The sequence below is a fragment of the Trachurus japonicus genome, chromosome 7 (assembly GCF_045865225.1).
Source record: "Trachurus japonicus isolate A0001 chromosome 7, Traja_1.0".
Taxonomy (NCBI): Eukaryota; Metazoa; Chordata; class Actinopteri; order Carangiformes; family Carangidae; genus Trachurus; species Trachurus japonicus.
In genome coordinates, this window is record NC_140913.1 from 22288023 (window position 1) to 22310798 (window position 22776).

A 22776-nucleotide genomic window follows, 5' to 3' on the forward strand; every position below is an offset into this window, starting at 1 on the left:
CAATTAAAAAAGGTTTTTTTTGTTGGTTTGTTTTTTGGTTCATTTTAGTCTCGGGGTAGCTCTCTCCAGAGGTCATGGGAAGTTTTTCTTCAGAGGGAATGTCACAGTGGAGGAAGGTAGGACATCTTCCCCTCTCCTTTTCTGTGTTGTTTACCTTCACCCTTCTTGTGTTTGTTATTATTTCTGTCTCCTTATGCTCTGTATGTGAGACCCCAACCCCCACCCTCCCCACCCTAATGCCACCCAGTGTTCAATCACATCCCTCATTTTCCATCTGCAGGTAATATGGAAAGGAGTTGCACACACTTTAAAAAATAAATTCATACCTAAGCCTGTCCTTCTGGTATATACAGTATGATAACTCCTTCATCCCTGTCCTTCCATCTCCAGTTATGTGATAAACAAAACCACCACCACCACCTTGAAAACAATGCGGGAAAATGATTGGTGCAGTTCTTTTGAAGAATGTGATTGGGATAAAATGATTGACTAAACAAGTCTCTACAGACCTCAAAATAAGATTAATACCATTCGGAATTCTTCACTAATAGTTTTTTTTTTGTTATTGTTATTTAGAAACTCAAGGCTGTTGAAATTGTAATGGGGTGGTAGGTGGCTTAGTCCATGTATTGTGGTCATGGCCACAGATCCAAGCCTTTATGGTTGGCATCTTAGAATAAGAAGATAAGAATGAGAAAGTGGAAAGCTGCAGAAGGCCAGTTGTCTCAGAAGCGGGTAAGGTGGTTGCTTTTGAAACGATATTATATAGCCTGATAAACGAGTTAGAGAAATGTACTGATAAATGGGGAACATCGACACTATTTTAATTTTTATTGTACAGGCCTCTCTTCTGTTAAATGCTAATGGGAGACTGTTGTGTTTTCATATTGTGTAGTTATGTAAAGTCATAAAAAAAGAAACTATAATTTTAATACACAATGGTTAATATTTTGTAGTAGTTAATTTTCTAGGGATAAGCTGCGGATAGCTGTGTGTTCAATTAGGACCGGCCCCGGCTGCAGTCACTGGCTTCTAATGGGTTAAAATGTAAAACTGGGTTTGTTAGTGGTTGGGAGTTGTGGAGCATAGAAACCGTTTAAAAAAAGACTTAGGACAGAAGTGAGGAAAAGGACAGAATATTACTTAAGTGTCACAAGGAAAAGTATCAGCAGAGTATCAAACTTCATATAATAGGATTATTATAATTTATGGATGTACATGTAAGAGCAGATTTAATGGTGCACCAGGGAGTAAAACTAATTCTATAAACTTTATAATTTTTGGGAAGTTTAATATAAACACATTATGTGTCTTGTAAACTATACAAAGTAACATGATAGTATGGCTTTGAAACACTGTGAGTGTTGAGAGTCAATAGTGAAATATAATTTCCCTCAGAAGTTTAGCAGAGAAGTTATAAATGCCATAAAATGAAAATATGGAAATACAGTACAAGTACTTTAAAAGTCTACTTAAGAACTTCAATGTACTTACTTTCTCGCCACCACTCATAACTAATATATACATAACTAGGGATTATTTTTCATGTGGTTCTTGTTTCTCCCATTTTTCTCAGTCTCTCTGTCGCTCATACCCTCACACACACATTCAATAGTAATGTATTAATAATGAACTTGAAAGCCACAATTGGGCAGGAAGTTAAATATTTCTTTTGTGGCTCCTTACGTGCGTTGTACTTGTCCTTGTCTTGACAGTCAACATCTTGACTATGTTGGCCTGTATGTGTCTATTTTTATGTCCAGCCTCATGCATGTTAATATTCATGTAGCGGTGGTGTGTGAGTGTGTCTGTGTCTGTGTGTTTCTCTAAACATGTCCATCAAGCAGAGCCCTCTGAGCATGACTTGGCTCTTCCTGATCTAATCAGACCTGTCACATCCATTCAAAAAACACATTTTTCACCCCTGGTGTGTGTGTTTATGTGTGTGTGCATTTGAGGTGTAGATGCCTAGCCCTATTATTATGAGTTCATGGTGAGTGCTTTTGCTCATTTAGTTTGAGATATGTAGTTCTTATTGTGTTACAGGACTTCATGACTTGGAGCATCCTGATGTAGCGCTGGCAGACGAGTGGTAAGAGTATATCAACATTGTTGTATATTCTGTTCTGACAATACACCAATTGACATTGTGATTGGACTTCATCCTAAATATACTGCCCAATTATAAAATCAAACAAAGTTATAGTTTCTGTTGCAATACAACAGTTATACAACCGCTTAGGGATTTGTAGGACTTTGACTTGATGGTTTATGTCACTTGATGACTTGTGGTCACCAGGATTCGGAACCAACATCTAAACAAATTACAGTAAATGCTTTTCAAACTAATGCTTGTAAATGGGAAAACCATCTTAGTTTTACTTCACATTTTTTTCATTGTAGATGCCTTGCAATCTCGAAGGGGCTGGGATATCTGATAGCGGATAAATAGTTATTGCAGTTTTAAGCAGATAATTTTTTTAAAAATCATCCTAAAAATCAGTTTTGAAAGGAAACTATCTGTGACTGTATGTTATATAACAAAAAAAAAGTACCTGTATTGTCAAATCTTGTTATGTGACAGGACATACTGCAACACAGACGAGCACCCAGAGCATCGCTACCTGTCCCAGATAGAGGCGATCAAACTCTATCTCAGTGGCCACGAACCCCACCTTCAATGTTAGTTAAACTCTTCTACAGCCCTACTTCTTTAAGCTGCACACACAGCCCTTCATGCCGTTCTCTCCCCTCATTGGATAACACTTGTATCCCACAAGGAAAATTTTCTCCTCGGGTTACAGCAGAGCAGAGTGACGGAGAGACTCGTGTTTAGGCTGAAATACTTCATGTAAGTGATTGCTGACGGAAAATAGGACTATTTAGGACTTATATTAACAAAAACATTCCACTGATATCTGCTTTAACTGATACACGGATATTAACTCTGTTGTATTTTCTGGTCACTGGTTTGCTTATGAACATGATGTGTGTTAAAATAAATATTCCTTTTTTTTTGTTGTTTTTGTTTGCTGTTAGGTGACAAGGAGCTGATTCAAGAGGTTCTTTTTGATGCAGTTGTGACTGCCCCATTGGAGGCCTACTGGACCAGCCTTGTGCTAAACAAGTCTGAGTATGTCACTCTTCTTCTTAGAACTCAACTAATTTCTTTCTTTATTTTACAGAAGAGCAAAAGTCTTCATCTCTTGTACAAGTTTTTTCTCTTTTGATGATGCTTGTGATTGACTGCTGATAACAAACACACATAATTGTGCACAGTTGCAGGTTATGTATTTTTTTAACACACAGGAACTCTGACAAAGGAGTGGAGATAGCATACCTGGGCACAAGGACAGGCCTCTCCAGAATTAACCTGTTTGTGGTGCCTGACGAGCTCACAAATCAGTAAGTGTGATTACTTTATGTATATATAATTATAGTCTATACTGTATGTAATATGTATAAATATTTAAGCTGCTCCCTTGCTGATGCACATCCTATATTTTGTGTATGCATCATTCGTATCTTCACTTCTGCTTCCTGTCTGCTTCAAGAGACTTCCTGACTGCCGAAGACAAAGAGGGGGTGTTCAACGCCGATCACTTTCCTCTGTGGTACAAGAGAGCAGCAGAACAAGTTCCTGGCACCTTTGTCTACTCTCTACCTTTCAACACAGGTTAGTTGTACGTTTAAATTTCTGAAAGATGATAAATCAATCCTCTTCACAAAATCATAAAATGTTCTTTATACAGTAGTTCTACACAGCAGCCATTGCTACTGTAGCTCAGTGTAAATCTCATGGGTGCTGTAAGATTACCAGCAAGTGAAGACACATTCTCACCTACTACAGTACAAGGTTTTTCAAGATACGTTTACAGATTTTCAAATACTCAGATGTTATAAAGTCATTTATGTCACAAAGGACTTTTTAAATATCCTCTATCCCCTTTTTTTCCTCTTTTACCCATATTTGGTCGTTTTCTCTCGCCATGCATCCCTGCCTCCCCTTCCTCTCATATTAATTCTGGGCTGTGTTCTTGTGGAAAGGACTGATTGCTGTGGGTTGAAATAAGATACTTTAGGAAGAGGTTCAGCCCTTTCCATAGTGACTTAGCCAGAACACACAAATACACACTCACCAAAAGATACACATGCACACGCACACGCACACACAGGCACCTCTCGCATATTCAGTTTAACTATGTCTCTAAGAAATGGTTTCTCCTCCAGAGGGAGAATGTGTTCTCATCTGTCCTTAGCCTCAGGCTTTCCATTAGTGCCAGCTAATACAAGTGATCTGAGAGCCTCTTATTTACTCGGTGGACTTGCCTTGGATGCACTCTTCCTCTGAGGACTGTGGCAGTGAGCTGTAGCCATGAAATAGTACTCTGTGGTATTTATGTTCACTGTTTCTCTCTCCAATCACCCTGTGGTCAGTTCAGAACTAATATAAGAAATTATGATATGACTGTGATTTGAACTCTCTATGTGTGTATGTGTCTTGTGTTTGTGTGTGCTCATGTGTGTGGCTTAGGATCAGAAAACAAGAGTGTTGTATTGGCCAGTACTGCCATTCAGCTTCTGGATGAGAGGAAATCACCCATAGCTGCGGGTAAGTGGTAACTCAAGTGGCTCTTTCTCTCACACACTACTACACTTCTACATGGACAGAGGCTGTAATATTCTCTTCTTTACAATACTGTGGCTATGCTAGGCTTTGTTTTCCTGGACTGCAGTTGTCTACCCCAACTTCTTTTCTTCTTTTTGACTTGAAACGCTCACTGCCCACATACTGTATACTGACTATGCTGCTTTTTTTGTCTGTGCGCCTGCCCCTGCATGAACGTATGCTCAGTAGAAGGCGAGAGTGCAACATAGACATTGGCATCCAAGAACTTTTATCCCTAAATGTATTAATAGAAGCCAGTTTCATAAACGCCTTTTGTGCGTTCATGTTTGCCTCTGCTTATTTAAAGAATATTGTGGTCTAGAGGATTTCTTTGTGGCCTGCCTCATCTCACGTCCTAGTGACTCAGAAGCCCCACAATGTCACGCCCATATAGTGCAACTTTGTGCGATCAGCAAGTTGATGGTATGAAGTGCGGCCCTTGTTCTGTTAGCCATCATCTCGGTTTCTTAAGAGAAAAGCAACAGATTGCGTGGAAAAATTGGCAAAAAAATGGGAGAGGTTAGAAACTGAGACATATCATGGTATTATCTTTAGCAAAGTTGTGATATGACGTCAGTCCTAACCCACTTCTCCCGAACACATGAGATGACTTTCAGTCATTGTTTTTGGGATTATGTAAGTAATTCCACACTATGGTGTTACTGTGGTGCTGCAAAGATGAGAATGACAAGCTTAAGAAATCGATTGTAAGTGACCTAGTGCTCTTGACAACAATTGGAGTTACCATAGAGAGTTGGCAGAAACTTGCATGCAAAAATGAGGATATTTATTACAGCTTCTGATATGTAGAAATGGATACACTGAGTAAAATAAAAACATATGAAATTGCTAAAATATGCAGATTGTGCTATTCCTCAGGCGGCTATGCTCACAGTTGGGTGTCTCCAAATGTCTTCATGTTTATATCCCTCTTTAATGCATTTGGGAGTCCTGTTTTTCCACTGTGCTCTATGTTGATGTCGTCAGTATACACACAGTACAAATATCTTAAATTAACAAGGTATTCTTTCCACAGTATACAGCATACAAAGTGTAAAATACAGCACACAGAGCATGTGGAGTATTGCAATCATTTCCACCTCCCAGTGTATCAAGGACCAATGTGGAGCACAGCTTTTGCTTCGTATTAAAAAGCTCCTCAGATGATTATCTATGTAAGCTCTCCTGTCGACAGATGAGGGCTAATAATGCCGGCAGAGGAATCGCAGAAAAAAATATGTGGGCAGAGGAAAGAAAAAGTGAAGAAAGGAAAAAACAGGAGCATCTTTTGGAAAAAAGCAGTGATAAAATAAGAGTAGAAATAAAAGGGCAGAGAAAGAGAAAATTATTTCACGGTGCCTGAGTGCGTTGACATGAAAGCAGTGCATTGTGGGTACTCCTGGCCTGGGGGAAACCACTGGAGCAGAAGGACAGAGATGGGAGAGTCTGTGTGGTGCCACAGTGCACACACACACGCACATACACACACGCACACATGCACATAGAGAATTCATCAGATTTCTAGCCCACACAAGCAGGCCACAGTTTACACCAGCCCACAGTATTATCTGACACTGTTGACTCGATCACTGTTCTTTTAAGATGATGCCGTCCTCTACAGTTCTGTTTCGCAGCAATCGAAATGACTAATCAGTATCAAGGATCCATGAAGACTTCATTGTCAGAGTGGGTGCAGATGTATAGTTGTGCAGTCGTGCTGTGCCATATCCGGGGATGTATGTGAGGATGATTTTATATAAGAGAGTCAGATGGTAGAAGAGATGTAGGCAAGAATGCAAATTTAGTGTGGGCCGGTTAGGGCCAGTTTTCACTGCCCTGCACTCCACTGAGCTGTAGACTTGTGAACGCGCTAATACACTAACTTAACAGGACAGGCTGATGACATCACACACCATGGCCCCTGCAGACATTGCTTGAGTCACAATGTTAACGTGTGCGTACATACACGCCTGAGTGTGTATGTGTGTGTGTGTGTGTGTGCGCGTGTGCATGTGTGTCGGTGTTTGTGGTCACATCCTCAGCCACGTGCAGTGAGTCTGCTGCCGCAATATACACAGAGCCATGAAAGTCAGGTCAGGCGTTAAGACCAAAGGCATCTGTGTACATTCATGTGCCCCCACATTGCTCTGAAAGCGAACAATCACTTGTGATGGCTAATTATCGTAATATGGATGATAATAACGGATGTTAGTTATGAGCACATGAAACTACATTTTTAATTTAGTCTACAAACATTTTCTTTCCGTGACATTTTACTTGTAGTAACACGAAAGACAAAACCTAGATTCATCAGACACCTAATGATGCATTATGTAACACAGCACTTGATAATTACCATGTCATGATGCTCGGTTGGACAAAATCCATGAAGGAAAATGTCACAGACATAAAAATTGTATATACTAATCTCTTCTGGCTTGCAAATTATTAAGATAATACAAAGTACTGTATAATCCACAGCATCCTTATTGAAATGCACATAAACATCCCCATTTTCCCTTGTCGGAATATTAGACATGATTGATCAATTACCAGTATGCATACAGTAATCAATTCAAATATTTCCCTTTATTTTATATAATACATACTGAAGGACATGACTACCATTATGTAATCAGCATTAACAACAACAAGACTCAATTTCAAAAACTCTGGTTCTAAAAGTTTGTGTGTGTAGGTGTGACTGCGCAGCAGGATGAGAATTGAGACTTAAGAACCCGTAAAGTCGTAGAAAAACAACAAGGCTGAGTCCAGGTTTTGTTGTTGTTTTCATTTGAGTTTGTTTCATTATTGCTTCAACGAATTTCCAACCCTCACTTCAGCTGTCAGAAAAATATCCTTTATGAAAAAAACCTCAAAACTACATAACATTATTAGGCACAGACTCTTAAACTCTCTATACATATGTGCATACAGTATACATCTTCACTCACACACATTCAAGCACAAAATGAAACACTACCACAGACACTTTCATCCTTGTTTCTCTTACACTCATGTTAATGATACGAGCAACTTAGAACAAAACTGACAGCAGCTGCCTACCATGAGTTTTCAAAATTACCTCAAAGTCAGACTCAAAATAAAAAAACAACAACCAAAAGACAACCAAATTCAGTAATCCATTTTTTTTTAAAATACCAGAGCTCTACTACTATACCTACAAATACACAAATATATAAATATAGAGTGATTTGTCCCTAGCTGTGATATGCATTTCTCAGACAAAATGGAATTGATACGTTTGAATTCTTTGGCCAACCCCTCAAACCCACATATAGTAGAAGAAACTCTCATCAGTGCATAGTCAAATACCTGTGGAATTTAGCTACCCAAGTCTCTGAAATGAGGTGAACATACAGTACATATACATAAACAATCACACTCTCTCTCGCTCTCACTCTCATCTTCTTTCTCACCAAACATACATGCACAAGCACACACATGGCATCCAGAGACGATTAGGTTAAAGGGATGAGGCCCAGGTTTTAAGTCCAGGGTTCACGTTATCATCTCCTAGGCAATAGCATTCTCCAGTGGTTCCTTCTCGTCAGCTGTGGCATGATCTGCCCCCTGCACTGCCGCCAACTCCTCGTTCTTCTTTAGCTCCCGCTGATATTTGGCCATGATAGCGGCGTAGGCACAGCCGTACACTGCTGCTGCCAGCATCATCAGACACACGATTCCACACACTACGCCCGTGATGATCACTGTGGCAATAGCGTGGCGCAAGTTGACAGGCCGCGGCCTCTGCTTAGGTTCACACTCAGGCAAACCCCCTCCGCCTCCTCCGCCTCCTCCTCCCGCCCCACCGCCGAAGCCCTCCCCCATTGCCATGGGAACGTGGAGAGCATGGCTGGAGGGATGAGCGTGGTTGCCATGGGTGTGGCCTCGCAGTAGCCTCTCAGACTCCAGGTGGTGTATGTTGGCGAACAGGTAGTGGTAGCTCGTAGTCATGCAGACATGAAAGAGCTGGTAAGGGACCTTCTGCAGGTCTCTGCTCCTCATTTCTTCTGGTTGGGAGCAAAGCACCTCGTCCACCGCTCCACCTTGAGATCACAGTTAGATAGTTAAATCAGAGAGTGATAGGAAAAGACTGAGGGGCAGGGATGAATAGGGAGTCATGTATCAGTCAGTTGTTGTGTATCATAAGCTCATTACCTGCTGTTAATAGCCCATTTCCTATTTGGCAACTTTCTAGAGAGGAGGCCATAATCTTAATTATCATAGCTGGGCATGAACCAACCCATTACTTGAGATATTTATTAATCTGGGCCATAATGGCTTACTTTAATGGGCCCTATTAGCAAGTGTTATATGATTAACAGCTCAAATAGAGTCTCTGTTGGATCACTGGAGCTGAATGAATCAAGTCTGTTGGAGAAAGTGTTGAGTTAGGGCTTCATCAGCTGTCCTCTGTGTGTGCCGTAAATCTCTTTATTATTCATCTCTCTCTGTATTCATGTCGAGCATGCCCTGTCAAACATTTTCTTTCTGCCTTACTGATTAACCACTGGTTTTCTATTAAGCATACATCCTTGTATCTGAGTGCTTTTGTTCTGGTTTGCAGTAATTAGAATTTTCAGCCTTTAAGACGAAAGCTGTGTCAGGGTAATACGGGAATGTAGGCGGGCCAGCCAACTCAGAGCGAGTGTAGCTTTCACTGTACAATGGTTATTTTGTTATCTAATGCATGCAGGGGTTGATCTAGCATGGAAAACAATGCAGTTGACTGCTTAACCCTCAATTACCTTGTGTAGACTAACAATCTCCACCATAGTTACATAGAGTGCCTAACATCACAAACATTTTGTGGAACATTCTTACTAATCGATTGCAACAGGCTAAGCATTGAGGTTAGTCTTTTTAAGTGGATGTTAATGAACCAAGGATCCAAATAAAGTCTCTAGAAAATGTTGTAAATCATCACCACCATCACAGCTACACATCAAACAACATTAGGCATATTTATTTGACCATCTTTAGTAACTGGACAAACCTCTTAGCCTGGTCTTAACTCTGCTGTGTCAGTCTCTCCAAGGGCAAATTACATATACATAAATATGTATCATTCTTGAATATTGCCCAGCCATTTCTATTGTACTAGCTTTAGGATATTTTCTTGTGTTAAAGGTCAGTATTACCATAATTGAATATTACCATAAATTAATACTAGTCCCAGTAGGAAAGGCATTGTGATGGATGAAGCATTTGAAAACCAAGTTTTCAAATGCTTTTGAAACAAATGCAGATATTCCCCAGCCACTGCTCAGAGCTATTAGCAGTCTAACCTTTAAAGAGGTGGGTCTCCAGCCAGAGTTTGAGCCCTATGAGCTGGCAGTCACACCTCCAGGGGTTGCCACGTAGCGTGATGCTGTCCAGGCGGGTCAGGGCCTCTAACAGGGAGCGGTCCAACCGTGTTAGCCTGTTGTGTGCTAGCCCTAGGTGGCTGAGGTTCCTCAAACTGTCCCCCAAGGCGCCGGGTATGCCCCACAGGCTGAGAGGAAGGGACATGGCAAGGAAATCAGATAAGATACAATGAGTTATGTGGCATCAAGCTTACAGAGGGTATTGTTCGACAAAGGACACATAACAAATTTGCCCCAGTTTTGTTGTTTAACCTGTTGTGTGAGAGGTCGAGGTGTGAAAGTGAACGAATAGGTCCAAGCAACCGTTTGTCAAGCTCTCTCAGGCTGTTGTAGGCTAAGCTGAGGCGCTGCAGTGTCCTGAGACCCAGCAGAGCAGTTGGCGAAACAGATGTTATAGAGTTGTTAGATAGGTCAAGTATGCGGACAAGGGGTATTTCTCTGAAGGCCATTGATCCCAGCCCCCTGATACGGTTATCTTGGAGGTACAGTTCTTGGGTGTCAGGATGCAGCCGTCGGGGGATGTCATACAGGCCTTGACCCCGGCAGTCTACTACTTTGGTGTTGCTGTTGCAGCTACACTCCTTTGGACAGGCATGTGACAAAGAGAGGAGGGGCAGGAGGGCACACACGAGTACCACTGTGGAGAGAGGGGGACATAATGTTGAATTAGAAATCTAATAAGTACAGTATGTTTAAAGTATATTCATTCAAAGGTAACAAAATTCAGCTACATTTATATAAGATACATAATGTATACACACGCACACAAGATTTTCAGAGTTGACTGAAGATGTAATCTCTTTCAGCAATGCAGTGTACTATTACATAATTGCATACATTGACACCACAGTTTTCAACTGGCATGGGCACTATCACTGACGCAGATAAATGTATTAATCACCAAAACGAGACATTTACATACAGTAAGTGAGCAAATAGATTTCCAGATTGTTTGTGATGATATGAATATGAAATCATGTTTTTAGAAAAGAATGCAGACGCCTTTTCTTTATTCTCAGATAGCACTATTCTTTGTCTAATAAACAAGAAAGTAAACTTATTACTAATATGCCAACTCCCACCTCCCACCCCACTTAGACAGTGGCCCTTGGTGACTTCACCAAAGCCTCATAACCCCTTACCCACACTCCACCCACACACAAATCCATACACAGCAGATATTAGGTGTCTGATTCCCTTTGAAATGACTTCACATGTCCATTCCTTCTGGAACATTACAGCAGTATTTATAGCATCGGCTGGACTAGCTTGAGGCTCGATGAAATGAAGCACAAACAAGTGCATGGGAATGTAGCTAGCTCACAAGGTGCACCCATAGAACTGAACAGACGGATAAGCTGCACTGTGCTTTTGTTTCCACAGGTACAGCAGTTAAAATGTTCCAATGAGCGAATAAGAAGCCATTTTCCCTACTGGTAATGTGTTCTCTCAGATGGGAATTATCTAATCTTTTCCTGTATCAGTCGGCATCTCCCGCTAGAATCTTCACCTAATTTAATCCTTTTGTTATGAAGCAGCTCTGAGAGTCTCACAACAACCTGATACTTGTTTCCAGAATCATATTAGGAAACACTATGCAGCTATAAATAATAATAATCAAACTAGTATGGCACTCGTGGCAGCTCATACCTCCACCAAGGCCAAACAATCCCACACATGTCTGTCACATCCAAATTATTTTCTGGACACAAATTCAAAGAAGTCATGAACATGAAGATCCATGCAGTATGTCCTTAGAAAGTCCTATTTAATGTTAAGGAAACCTGGAGCCTGTACTTTAAATACACCAAAATGTAATAGATTAACAAGTTTAGTGTTTGTTTGTTTTTCTTCAAATTTCTAATTTTTGAAGTGCACAAAACTCAAGTCACACAACTGATATTTGGCATTCAGGTGTTAATCAGCACTATTATTTGAGCCTTTGTCTTATTGCTCTTTCAAAATGTGAATAAACATAGTCTGCTAATTAAAAGCATGTAATCAGATTTTGTCTCTTGGATGGCTTTGGGACCTCTAGCCATGGCTTGTCACTTACAGGTTTAGAAAAGCGCTCCCAGGTCTAATCTCAGGTGTTATATTCTGTACAGTGGCTCCTGGCAGTGTTGCTATTATGATATTATATTGCTTGCTCCAACAACAAAAAAAAGCATCCAAACATGATTGGATTGAGGCTTGGAGCACAGCAGCGTAAAGCCCTGTGTTAATTGCACCCTTGTTAATGAAATGAGAGTGTGTGTATGCAAGAATGCATCTAATCACATGCGCTTACACATGTGTGCATTTACTCATAAACAATCTCATATACATAGAGCGCACACATAGAAACACATCAACAGAGCATCAGCTCAGTGGAGCGTTGTAACAGCAGCTCTGCAATGAGGTCAACACAGGGGAATGGGTCTCCGCTTTGATGTGTCCCTCCAGCCCAAAGTACACACAGGGAAGCTTGTAATGACATGCACATATAACCCACAGCAAGTAGCACTTTAAATCAGCTCAGCGCCAATGTCGATACCTATTTTGCAACAGGAAGCATTTCAGAAGCAACATTAACATACAACCATAAACATTAGAGTGTCAGTGTGAAGTTGGCATGTGTGCTGCACCTGCTTTAATCTCGGAACTGTTATGAGCAAGTGTCTTATCATCACTCAGTTACACAACGATACACAACCATTTACGCAACATAGCAACTACGCAACAACGTAGTAGTTAACAGCTGATGGCTGTGGTGATACACAACCACACACACACACGCACACACACACACACACACACACACATATAAACAGATGTGTGCACGCTGTCACATGGAGCTCCTACCTCTCATATCTGCCAGTTGTCCTCGGGCCGCTCGCATTTGTTGTTCTTTTAGCTCCCTTTTTGGATTCTAGTGACTGTCATTGGTTGATGATCCATCAGCAGTCAGTAGGATTGAGATTAGCTGGTCCTTACTCTCATCTGTGTAGGCTGATATGGTCGGTAGGTGGTAATTAGCAGCAGATCAACACCAGGAACCCCGTGTTGCCCTCAGGATCCCCCAACACTACCTGCACAGGCATGAAACCCCATCGGAGCGGGCAGATCAGAGCACAGAGCTTACTGCCAGCCAGCCAGTCTGGGAATCACTGGAGTTAGGGAGATCTGCCTCTCTCTCTCTTTCTCTCTTGCTCTCTCTCTTGCTCTCTCACTCACCCTCTCTCTCTTGCTCTGTGTATTTCTCTGTTGCTCTCCCAGTGTCTCTCAACCTCTCATTCTGTCTGTTGTATTTTTCTTCATGGTTTGTTTTCTGCCTCTGTGTTTCTGCTTCCTCCTTCCTCTTGATTTTATTTCATTTTTGCTCCTCTGTTGAATCCAAAATCAAAAGTCTCTCTCTCTTTCTCTCTCTGTATGTTGTGCTCTCTCGCTCCCCCTGTCCCCAGTTGTATTGGTGAGTGGGATGGTGTGTCATCTCCCAGTGGACAGCTGTGCCTCTTAAATCACAGCGCGCACACATTCACTGACATTCACATTACCTCCCATTGCTCTGGCAGGAGTTGAAGGAGACAAAATTAGATCTGGATTGCAGAGTGTCTAAACAAACACTCAAACACATTGAACAGACTCAGAGGATGCCCGTTGCTGTGGCATGCTCCAAAGAATATTATGCATGAGCCGTGGGCAGGAGGGCTGACAGAACACACCCCCAGCACAGCAACATGGAACGCACAAATGCACAAATGCACACATACACACGCACACATGCACACAGCGGGATATTAAGCTGTTGCAGTGAATCTTTCTTTTTTTTTTGTATGCAAGTGGATTGAAAGTTAAGCTCATATGAGCTCATCGGTCACTTCAAGGAGAAGCAAAAAATGAACAAAGAGGAAGAGACATAAAGAGATTAATGATTGAATCATTGTTAACGATGAATATGATTAAGCTTACAAGCTGACCTTGGCTTGCTGTTTGCCCTCCTGTCCATCCACATTTATATCCTTTCTCCTGCTGAAGGGCATGACAATTATTTTCATTCTGTCATTTATAGTAAAAACTCAAGTCAGTGTGTCACCAGGTTATATTTAGTTGATTTATTGGGGTAAATGTGTGAAGATGTTAGCTCTGAGCGATTGATGAGCACACAGAGTGGTGTGCACTCACACACACACACACACACACTCACACTCACACTCACACTCACACTCACACTCACACTCACACTCACTCACTCATACACACATGCAACCACTCGCATTTATGCACACATGCACACTTGAGTAGTAATGGACACCTACACGGGCAAATGCATCCTCAAATGTGTGATGACACCTTTGTATTTGCTAAAAGCCCATATTGTTTGTGTGCAGACAGTCTGTTGTGTTTGTGCTGCAACGTCCGAAAATGTTTAAAATTATGAGAGAGAGAGAGAGAGAGAGAGAGAGAGAGAGAGAGAGAGAGAGAGAGAGAGAGAGAGAGAGAGAGAGAGAGAGAGAGAGCATGCCCTACTATTCCTCCTCCAACCAATGTCATATATTAACATCATGTGATTCATGCATTGCCTGTGACGCATTTAATGCATGTGGCATCGAAGCCTTGAGGCCAAAGTACGACAATGGTTTGCATGATTTAGATATGATCATTTTTGTTGCATCCTCTGACTCATTCAGTTTGATTTCTATGTCTTATGACCATAAAATGATGAACTGCCTTACCAATTTTGAAAACTTTTGTCTAGATTTGGCACCAGCAGTCAAGTCTCAGTATTGCATCAACAAAAACACGCAGGAAAGGAAAGGTCAGAGGAGCCAGAGTCTTGTAGACTGCTGGCATCCTTAACAACAGCCTCCTGTTTTCCCCATCCTCTGAATGTTGCTCAGCATCTTGACATGATCCGCCCCTGCAATGTGTTGCTGCTGTGGAGCTACGCTGCCGGACAAAATGCTGCACCGAATTTGCAAATCACTACATCTCTCTCAGACAGCTGTGTGTGTTTGTGACACTTGTGTGGAGGTGTTTTGGGGATCACTGGGATTTAAACTGATAGACACACAGACTTTAACAAAGAGAAAAGACCCATGCGCAAAACACACACTCATGATTGCCCTTGCTATGTTGCATACACACACTCAGATGTGCCCATATGGTAATAGGTGCATACATTTATATGATCCCTATTAGAATCCCAACTATCTGTAGGCTTTAAACCGGTTGTCATCTCCCCCTGCCTGGGATTGCTCTGATAGGAGATTGGTGGTGGTGGGGATTTGGAGTGGATTTGATGTCTCTTCATCTTTGAACTCATAAAAGCAGCTCAGGGCGTAAATACCCCCAAGTTCTTAAATCATACCTAGGGAAATTAAATGTTCCCCCATACAGAAAATTCCCAAGCATTAGTGAGACAGATTTGGGCTTCTGTTTTTGTTCTGAGCCAACTTCCAGGTACCAGCCAACATCAGAGCACCCTTAACCTCTACTACAATATAATTATTAAACACTGCTCACGTTGGATTTATGTTTCCATGAATTATTTTCCCTGTCGAGCAGATATGTTTCACCAATTGAAATCTATGGAATATTTCAACTTTCAGAGGAGCTGTACTTCCAAATCTTATATCTTCGAAATATTTGAAAGGTTCATGTTTCAGAAGTCACAGTCTTTTATCTTTTTCCTTCTCAATATTTCCTTTGTTTTTACAGCTTTTTTTGAGTAGATGATCTTTTATCTTTTATTGGCTTAATGATCTAGGTTCTCCCTAGTTTCATACCATGTGTGTTTCCATTGCTGTTGCCCAACATCTTAAATTAGACTCTCCTCCTGGGTTTTCCATGTGGGTGTAGAAATGGTGGGCTGTTGAAAGGATCTGGCAAAGCTTATGATGGGATAATCTGCACCTGTTTCTCTGGGCAAGGGCTAAAACAGGCTACAGCAGCACCCCACTGCACTTAAACAATCACGCAGACATGCAATCACGCTAAAAGTATTGCAAACCAATGGAATATTTCTTACTGATAATGTTCTTTTCATGCTGACATCCAGTGATGTTTTCAATATTTCATGTTTTCCATAGCTTCAAGTGAGGATTTTTATTGATGTTGCATGCACACTGCATTGTATCTCTCATTAGAATTTTCTATACAGAATAAATACATAATATTTCTATACATGCAAATGCATATTAACAACTAATTTCAAAATACAACATATATATAAAAATATACTGAAACACTGTATAAGTGTCATAAGACTCAAAATGTCAGTTTACACAAACTGATTTAAATCAGGATTAAATCAACATAGTTACGCTACAAGAATGATTCTGTATTAATCAAGTGTCTAATTAAAATAATAAATCAGAACACTGTTAGTAATATACCGGGTGGGCAACACTGACCAAATCTTTCATTTTAATTATTTACCAATAATGTTTGAAATATTTGCTTAATGATATGGGAGCATGATGCATAAACTGACAAATACCTCCTCCCATATCTCATTAATCAATAAATCCTGAGTTAAGTTTGCTTGTGCAGATGTGGGACCTTCTGTTTGGAATTTAAATCTCTGTTGGGCAACTTGTAGATGGGTTGAGAGATCGAAAAAAAAAAATTATTTGACGGGTAAAAACATTACATTTTAGCTACAAAAAGGGGGTTTGTCATTTAGTGTATACATTTCATGACACTATCCACTATCTTTATTTTGTCGCATTTTGTTTGTTTTGCTTTCTGCTCTCACACAGTTATTTTTGGAGGTTGCATTTTTTTGACTCCTCTGTTTTTGATTAACTGTTTTTTGTGTGTGATCTGCACCCTGATTTAAAAAAATAAAAAATAAAAAAAAAAGTCCAAAATGCTTTCTCTTCCATTTTGTTTACTACTGTAACTGGCTGATGGATCTGCGTTTGGATGACGCTCTAAATTTTTCTTCTGGAAATACTTGCACACCCCCGAAGCATGACAAACCCTTACTGAGAGAGAGCTAGGGTCCTCTGAGTCTTAGTGGCAGGGGGGTAGTGGGAGGCTGGGTGGGGGTGGGCCAGGAAGAGGGGAGTCAAAGCCTGTGGTGAATGTGTCAATCTCTCCTCAGCCAACTCTGAAAAAATTGACATATTTAATGTCAGCAACAGTATTTTTATTTATTTATTTCATTTTTTTCAGTCAAGGAATTCTGGTCAGATCTATGCATTTAGGGACCTGCTGGGATGAGGCTTATGGGTATGAGAGCAGCTCTGTGTACCAACTCTGGAAGTGCCTGTTGGGATAACAACAGGGAGGCAGACTGAGGAATGAGATGGATTTCATGTGGGCACAGTGAGAGGGGTCTGGTTCAGAATCGTGTGAAACTGCATTTTGAGTGTGGTTAGCAGCATCTGTGCAGATGTGTGTAGAATGTACAGTGTAACATACGCCCTCACACACACACACACACACACACACACACACACACACACACACACGTTTAAAGCCTTCCAGAAAAATAAGCTGACATGTGTATGATGCAGGGTGTTATTGCCCATATGGCCCATTTTGTCCAGCAGTTGTTTGCTTTTCCTTCAGTTGAGGTTAATGAAACAATTTCTGTTGTGATAAAGATCATAGTGCTAATGCATTTCAACAAAGAGAAAGCATGCACACACACACACACACACACACACACACACACACACCCCTCTGATACGCCTCAGTGACTGTGTTGTCTGTCTTTCAGCTGTGGGCATCCAAATGAAACTCGAGTTCTTTCAGAAGAAATTCTGGACAGCCAGCAGACAGGTACACATGTGTAAACACACACATTCACACATATAATACAAACACACTTGTAAACTGAAAATCACCTCCTGTAACTCAGCCAATTACACTGCCTACGCAGCAGTTTCAAAACACTTACAAATTCAACACAAAGGTGAGTAAAGTCAGAAGTGTAAACATTAGCATTTGTTTGATGGTGTTTTTGTACTCTACGTGTTATCACTATTTGATTATTCAAAGTTAAATGATACTTTAGAGCTTTATTAGAACTTTTAACACATATAAAGTATGTTTCTTTCCATGTTTTTAAATTTTAGAATTATTTTGGCAGTTAGTAAAGGTTTTCAGCAGACAGATGGGTCTATGTTCTCAACATAAGAGCATCTACATGGTCGCCCATAAAGTTGGAATAAATTTTGTTTTCAGATGCATTTCTCTTCTTATTCCTATATTGTAAAGGTTATGTGTGGTTTAATTTCCACAGTGATATATTTGGAAGAGATTGATCAGTTTTGAGATGATATACACTTTATCTTCTGTATTAAGACTAAATCACATTGTCATGATCATTTCATGAGAAGAGGTTAAAAAAAAGGTTTATTCCAACTTTATGGGCAACAGTGTAGGATATTTGGTGACATTCAGACACAAACACAAATATGTATTTTTTTCATTCATTATTATTTATCTTACAGTGTGCAGCATTAGATGGGAAATGCTCCATAAGCTGTGATGATGAGGTGGGTCAATTTTTTTTTTCTTAACTAACTCTCCAGTCTGTCACTTTTGATTCTCACGACTGCTTTAACACTGTGTTTCCTATTTAACAGAATATTAATTGCTACCTCATTGACAACAATGGCTTCGTTCTGGTAGCAGAGGATTATACCCTGGTAGGACACACACACACACACACACAAACATATTTAAAAAAGGCAAGATCAATGGAAAGGATGGCAGAAAATGTTGCCTTGCCTTTAACAGAAAATGAAGACAACCATTTGCTTTACCTAATATCATTAGTATTAGCTGCTTGTGTTGTTGCCAGATTATGCTGCAGTGTGAGATCCATGACTTACAGTATAAGTCTGGGTTAATTACATGAGCGTATACTGTACATGTAGTGTATGAGAGGTTTGACTGTCTTAGTATGACAGCTGTCAGAGCCTACAGCACATAATATTTGTGGATTTTCATTCAAGTCAGTGGTCACTTGTGATCCTGAGCTCCTCTTGAATTTTAATCACTGGTGCTGGCATGTTTTTCTGTTTTTTAATCATTTTTCTGCCACTCTCTCGTGCATACTATCGTTGTTTCGACTGCTCTCAAGGAGACATGCTGCTGTCCTAGCATGTACCCTATGCTTAACTGTCACCAGACATGCTGTCATTCTGGTTTTGGCTCATCTAGCAGCCAGTCCGCTGGCTGTCAGTGCCCTGCCCTTCCCCTGCTTGTTCTTTTCATGTGTCTCTCACTTCCCAGCTCCTATCCTTTATTTGATCTTAATTTGAAGGTGATGGAGCATTTAGGGTTCCACTTGTCAAACTGTTTTGTCTCGTTGTTATTGTGTAGGGAAAATGCCATCAACTACCAGTCTAACGTGATCTGTCAAAATGTTGTATTAAATGTTAATGTGTGAGGGGGCTCGAGTAAATCTGTGCAGGTCAGCCTGAGGATCTACCAGGCTGTGCCATTTCAGGCGTTAGGTTGTTTCTGGGAGGGGGTTACGTCGGCAAGAGACAGCTGAGGTGGGATTCTTTGCCTCTAAAGTGTCAACAAATTTAGGATGTGGGGAGATGGAGGGTGTAGTTCACCCTCCCAGCCCTGTCTCTGATCATGTTTGGTGGTAATTCTAATGGTTAATAAGTGAGTATTTTGTCCCTGTGGCGTCTGCTGGTTTGAGACAGTTTGGACAGTAATACCTGTCCACAGGTGGAAGTTAAACCCTGGTTCTGCATCTTACGTTATTGAAGAACACTGAGTAGTGTTGAGACATAAATGACATAATAAAAAAAGCCACAAACACCTCTTTGCAGCTTCGCAAACATGACAACTTGTACCTTTTGTCTTTTTTTATGTCCTTATGAATGGATTCCAACCGTTTGGCTTTGGACTGGTCTTTTGGAAATTTAAATGAACATTTTACAGTATATGATATATTCCTGCACTTCATACTAAGTAAATTGCTGTGGATTAAGGCCATCTGCCAAATGAGGAAGTGTAAGTGTAATCACTTGGTAGATTAATTGAAAAAGTAATATTGTTCTCCCAGTGAGAACAAGTAGCACAAAGCCTGCAGGATGTGATTTCTGACGACGTCACAAAATCTGCAGTGGAGACCAACAAACTTAAGTCTGAAAAAAAGCTTCCTGTCTCTGCCTGCTAAATGAGGTGTGATGTGATGGTTAGCCTTTTTGCAAACTATCAAAAAACTGCTCTCCAATGTTTGTGCCACGTCTTTTGTGTGTATTTGGAATATAAGGTCTTGGAGACAGGATTTGGGAATTTTTCTTTGTGGGAGATTTTATTCTTAGTTTTGTTCCTAGAAGGTGTTTCTGAATTTTCTCTTTGGCTAAAGCCACTTGGTTCAGTAATTGAAGGTTTCTGTTGTGCATAATCCAGACTGTGCATGTGTCAGTCTTTTTGTACCTGCAAGGTATTTCAGCCATCTAAACACTATTATTCTTAAAGTGTGTTCAATTTTATTATGAGGTTTTTTTTTTTAATTTTATTAAAGAAAATCTCTTTGCCTTCTTTCTCAGACGGGGAAATTTTTTGGAGAAGCAGAGGGAGCTGTAATGAGTAAGCTTCTGCAGATGGGCTCTTTCAAGAGGTAAGGATTTCAAACTGTGTGTGTGTGGGTTGGTGGGTGTATGAGTGTGCACTTCTATGTGCCAGCAAAGTGTGTGCACAAGTGTCTGTGCGTGCGCATGTGTGTGTAAATGTATGTGCATAATAACAGGCAGGCCGCAGAATGAGAGCATGTCTCCCCTGGCGCTGACAGCTCTTAACTTGGCCAATCGTGTTGAGCTATTCAGCGCTGAACTCCGACCCCTCGCTCAGAGTTCTCCGTTAGGGGATTATAGCAAATCTTTTCCTGAAATGAAGGAATTAGGAGAAACTTGAAGTCACACATACACGGACACACGGACACACACACATGTGGACACATTCACGCACACACTGCTTGTTGTAGTGCTGTTTCTCCTGGAAAATGCCAGGAGCAGTGGGTGGCGACATTCTGCAATTAATTTGGAAATTTAACCCAGGAGGATACCTTTCCCAGAAATACAAAGCAGAAATACAGAGAAGCAGACACTGACCAACACATACTGTAGTTGGACTGTGCAGTCAAACTGGTATGGTCTAACATTCGTGGAATCTTAACTTAACGAAGCAGCACAGTCAAGTGTAAATTTAGATTGCACAGAAGCTTACAACCACATTTCCAACACGGCAGCAGGACTGTACCCAGCATTCATTTCTGCCTTTGGGACGTGGGTGAGGAATTCTTTTGCCATGCTGTCTTAGTATATAAAAATCATTGGTGACAAATCATCACATGAGTAGACAACCACGCCTGTTTATCATAGGGATGAACCTCAGAAGCTGACAGCAAATGGTTTACAGTCCCACTCATAAAAACAAGGAGGCATAAAAGAGCTTTCACTGAATCTTTAATGTCGGGTGATGAGGGACTGTTTAAAATTGAGAACGACATATGATGATGAATGAATAATGTGACTTGTGTCGTATTAGCATGATGAGTAATAGATCTTATAGATCTTAACACTAATGGATCCAGTCCCATCTGTCTGGACCCAGTAACATCTGTAGAGAATTAATGTGCTAAGTTACAGCGCAGATTTTGTCTTGATTAAAAAACATTAAAGATGTTTTTTTTTTTAAGCACACCACTTAAAGTTGAAGCAAGCTGACAGCTCCAACGCGTCTGTCACCATCACGACTGTAGATGAAAACAAATGTAGGCAAATCATTCTCAGTTTCTTTTGGATTATCTGTCTTTTCAACAAGCAGTATAGAAAGACAAATCAATAAACATGCTGAGAGTGATGTTATGCACTCATGCAAAAATGAAGGCCGTGCTCACACACCCGTGCAGAGACACACTCATATACAAATATTATATTGGTCTAAGTTTGCTGCTAACACCATTATGTGGCCTGGCTTAGCACTAATTGGTTCCTGGCGGTGTGTCACCAGCGCTGTGACTGAGGTTTGAACATCGCCCAGGGCTGCGGATAGACTGGGCCCACTCAGACATCACACACGTGCTCACACGCACATTCACGCATACTGTAACATATTGTCAAGTATATATAGGAAGCTGTCCGTGGGCTATAGGAAAGAGTGTCCTGTGTGAGTGTGTGTTTGTGTATTAGGAACCCCTTCAATAACCTCACTTAGACAGACCCAGACCTCACACCCTCAGGCTCTACTAAGCCCTTAAATCCTCTGATATCCCCTCAATATCCCCAAATCATCTACACACACACACACACAACACACACACCTCTTCCTACATCACTTTGAGGAACCTCTCGGGAAGCTCTCGGCTTTCACTTGCTTTCCTTTTCCCATTCTTGCCACATTCATCCAATATATTATCCGTAGGTAACACTGCAGTTATAGCAGAGGTGGGATCTTTCCTTCCTGCTCCCACACAGCAGTCCAAAGAGCCCCACAGGCATGTAATAGTAGAGGGAATGTGTGAATTAAGTCTTATATCACCTTATCCGGGCCAGACGAAAGTATTATTATGAAAAATCAAATCAAAAACATTCTAACTCTTTCCCGCTTTGTCTAACTCAATGTCCTCTCTTTTCTATCTTTATCTTCACAGAGTGACTCTGTATGACTACCAGGCTCTTTGCTGGGTCTTTTCAGAGAGTAGTGACAGTGGACACACACTGTTGGATGTGAGTACTGCATATTGTTTGACAC

At 40.8% G+C, this 22776-nt stretch overlaps 2 protein-coding genes across 2 annotated transcripts in view; one reads left to right on the plus strand and one right to left on the minus strand.

The window, feature by feature from the left end:
* LOC146984753 (voltage-dependent calcium channel subunit alpha-2/delta-3-like) overlaps positions 1-22776 on the plus strand; it is a 119507-nt gene that overhangs the window by 85092 nt on the left and 11639 nt on the right. Inside the window, exons 19-30 of the mRNA XM_085782160.1 lie at positions 49-116; positions 2047-2092; positions 2585-2682; positions 3040-3133; positions 3310-3405; positions 3555-3676; positions 4535-4612; positions 17771-17832; positions 18507-18551; positions 18642-18704; positions 20574-20644; positions 22676-22751. Of these exons, the coding sequence (XP_085638286.1) occupies positions 49-116; positions 2047-2092; positions 2585-2682; positions 3040-3133; positions 3310-3405; positions 3555-3676; positions 4535-4612; positions 17771-17832; positions 18507-18551; positions 18642-18704; positions 20574-20644; positions 22676-22751 (919 nt within the window). The remainder of the gene's footprint in view (positions 1-48; positions 117-2046; positions 2093-2584; positions 2683-3039; positions 3134-3309; positions 3406-3554; positions 3677-4534; positions 4613-17770; positions 17833-18506; positions 18552-18641; positions 18705-20573; positions 20645-22675; positions 22752-22776) is intronic.
* lrtm1 (leucine rich repeat transmembrane protein 1) lies at positions 7240-13468 on the minus strand. The gene is made up of 4 exons (XM_085782162.1): positions 12904-13468; positions 10312-10696; positions 9982-10187; positions 7240-8739 (listed from the first exon to the last, which is right to left on the minus strand). Exons 1-4 carry the CDS (start codon positions 12938-12940, stop codon positions 8207-8209), a joined length of 1161 nt encoding a protein of 386 aa, XP_085638288.1. The 5' UTR covers positions 12941-13468; the 3' UTR covers positions 7240-8206.

Bases quoted from the DNA above. Each gene is read 5' to 3' on its own strand.
- lrtm1 (XM_085782162.1), bottom strand. From the start codon at position 12,940: ATGCGAGCGGCCCGAGGACAACTGGCAGATATGAGAG. The intron at 10,188-10,311 runs GTTAAACAACAA...CCTTCCTCTCAG, and splicing joins CTCGACCTCTCACACAACAG to CCTGTGGGGCATACCCGGCG. The intron at 8,740-9,981 runs GTTAGACTGCTA...TGTGATCTCAAG, and splicing joins GGAGACCCACCTCTTTAAAG to GTGGAGCGGTGGACGAGGTG.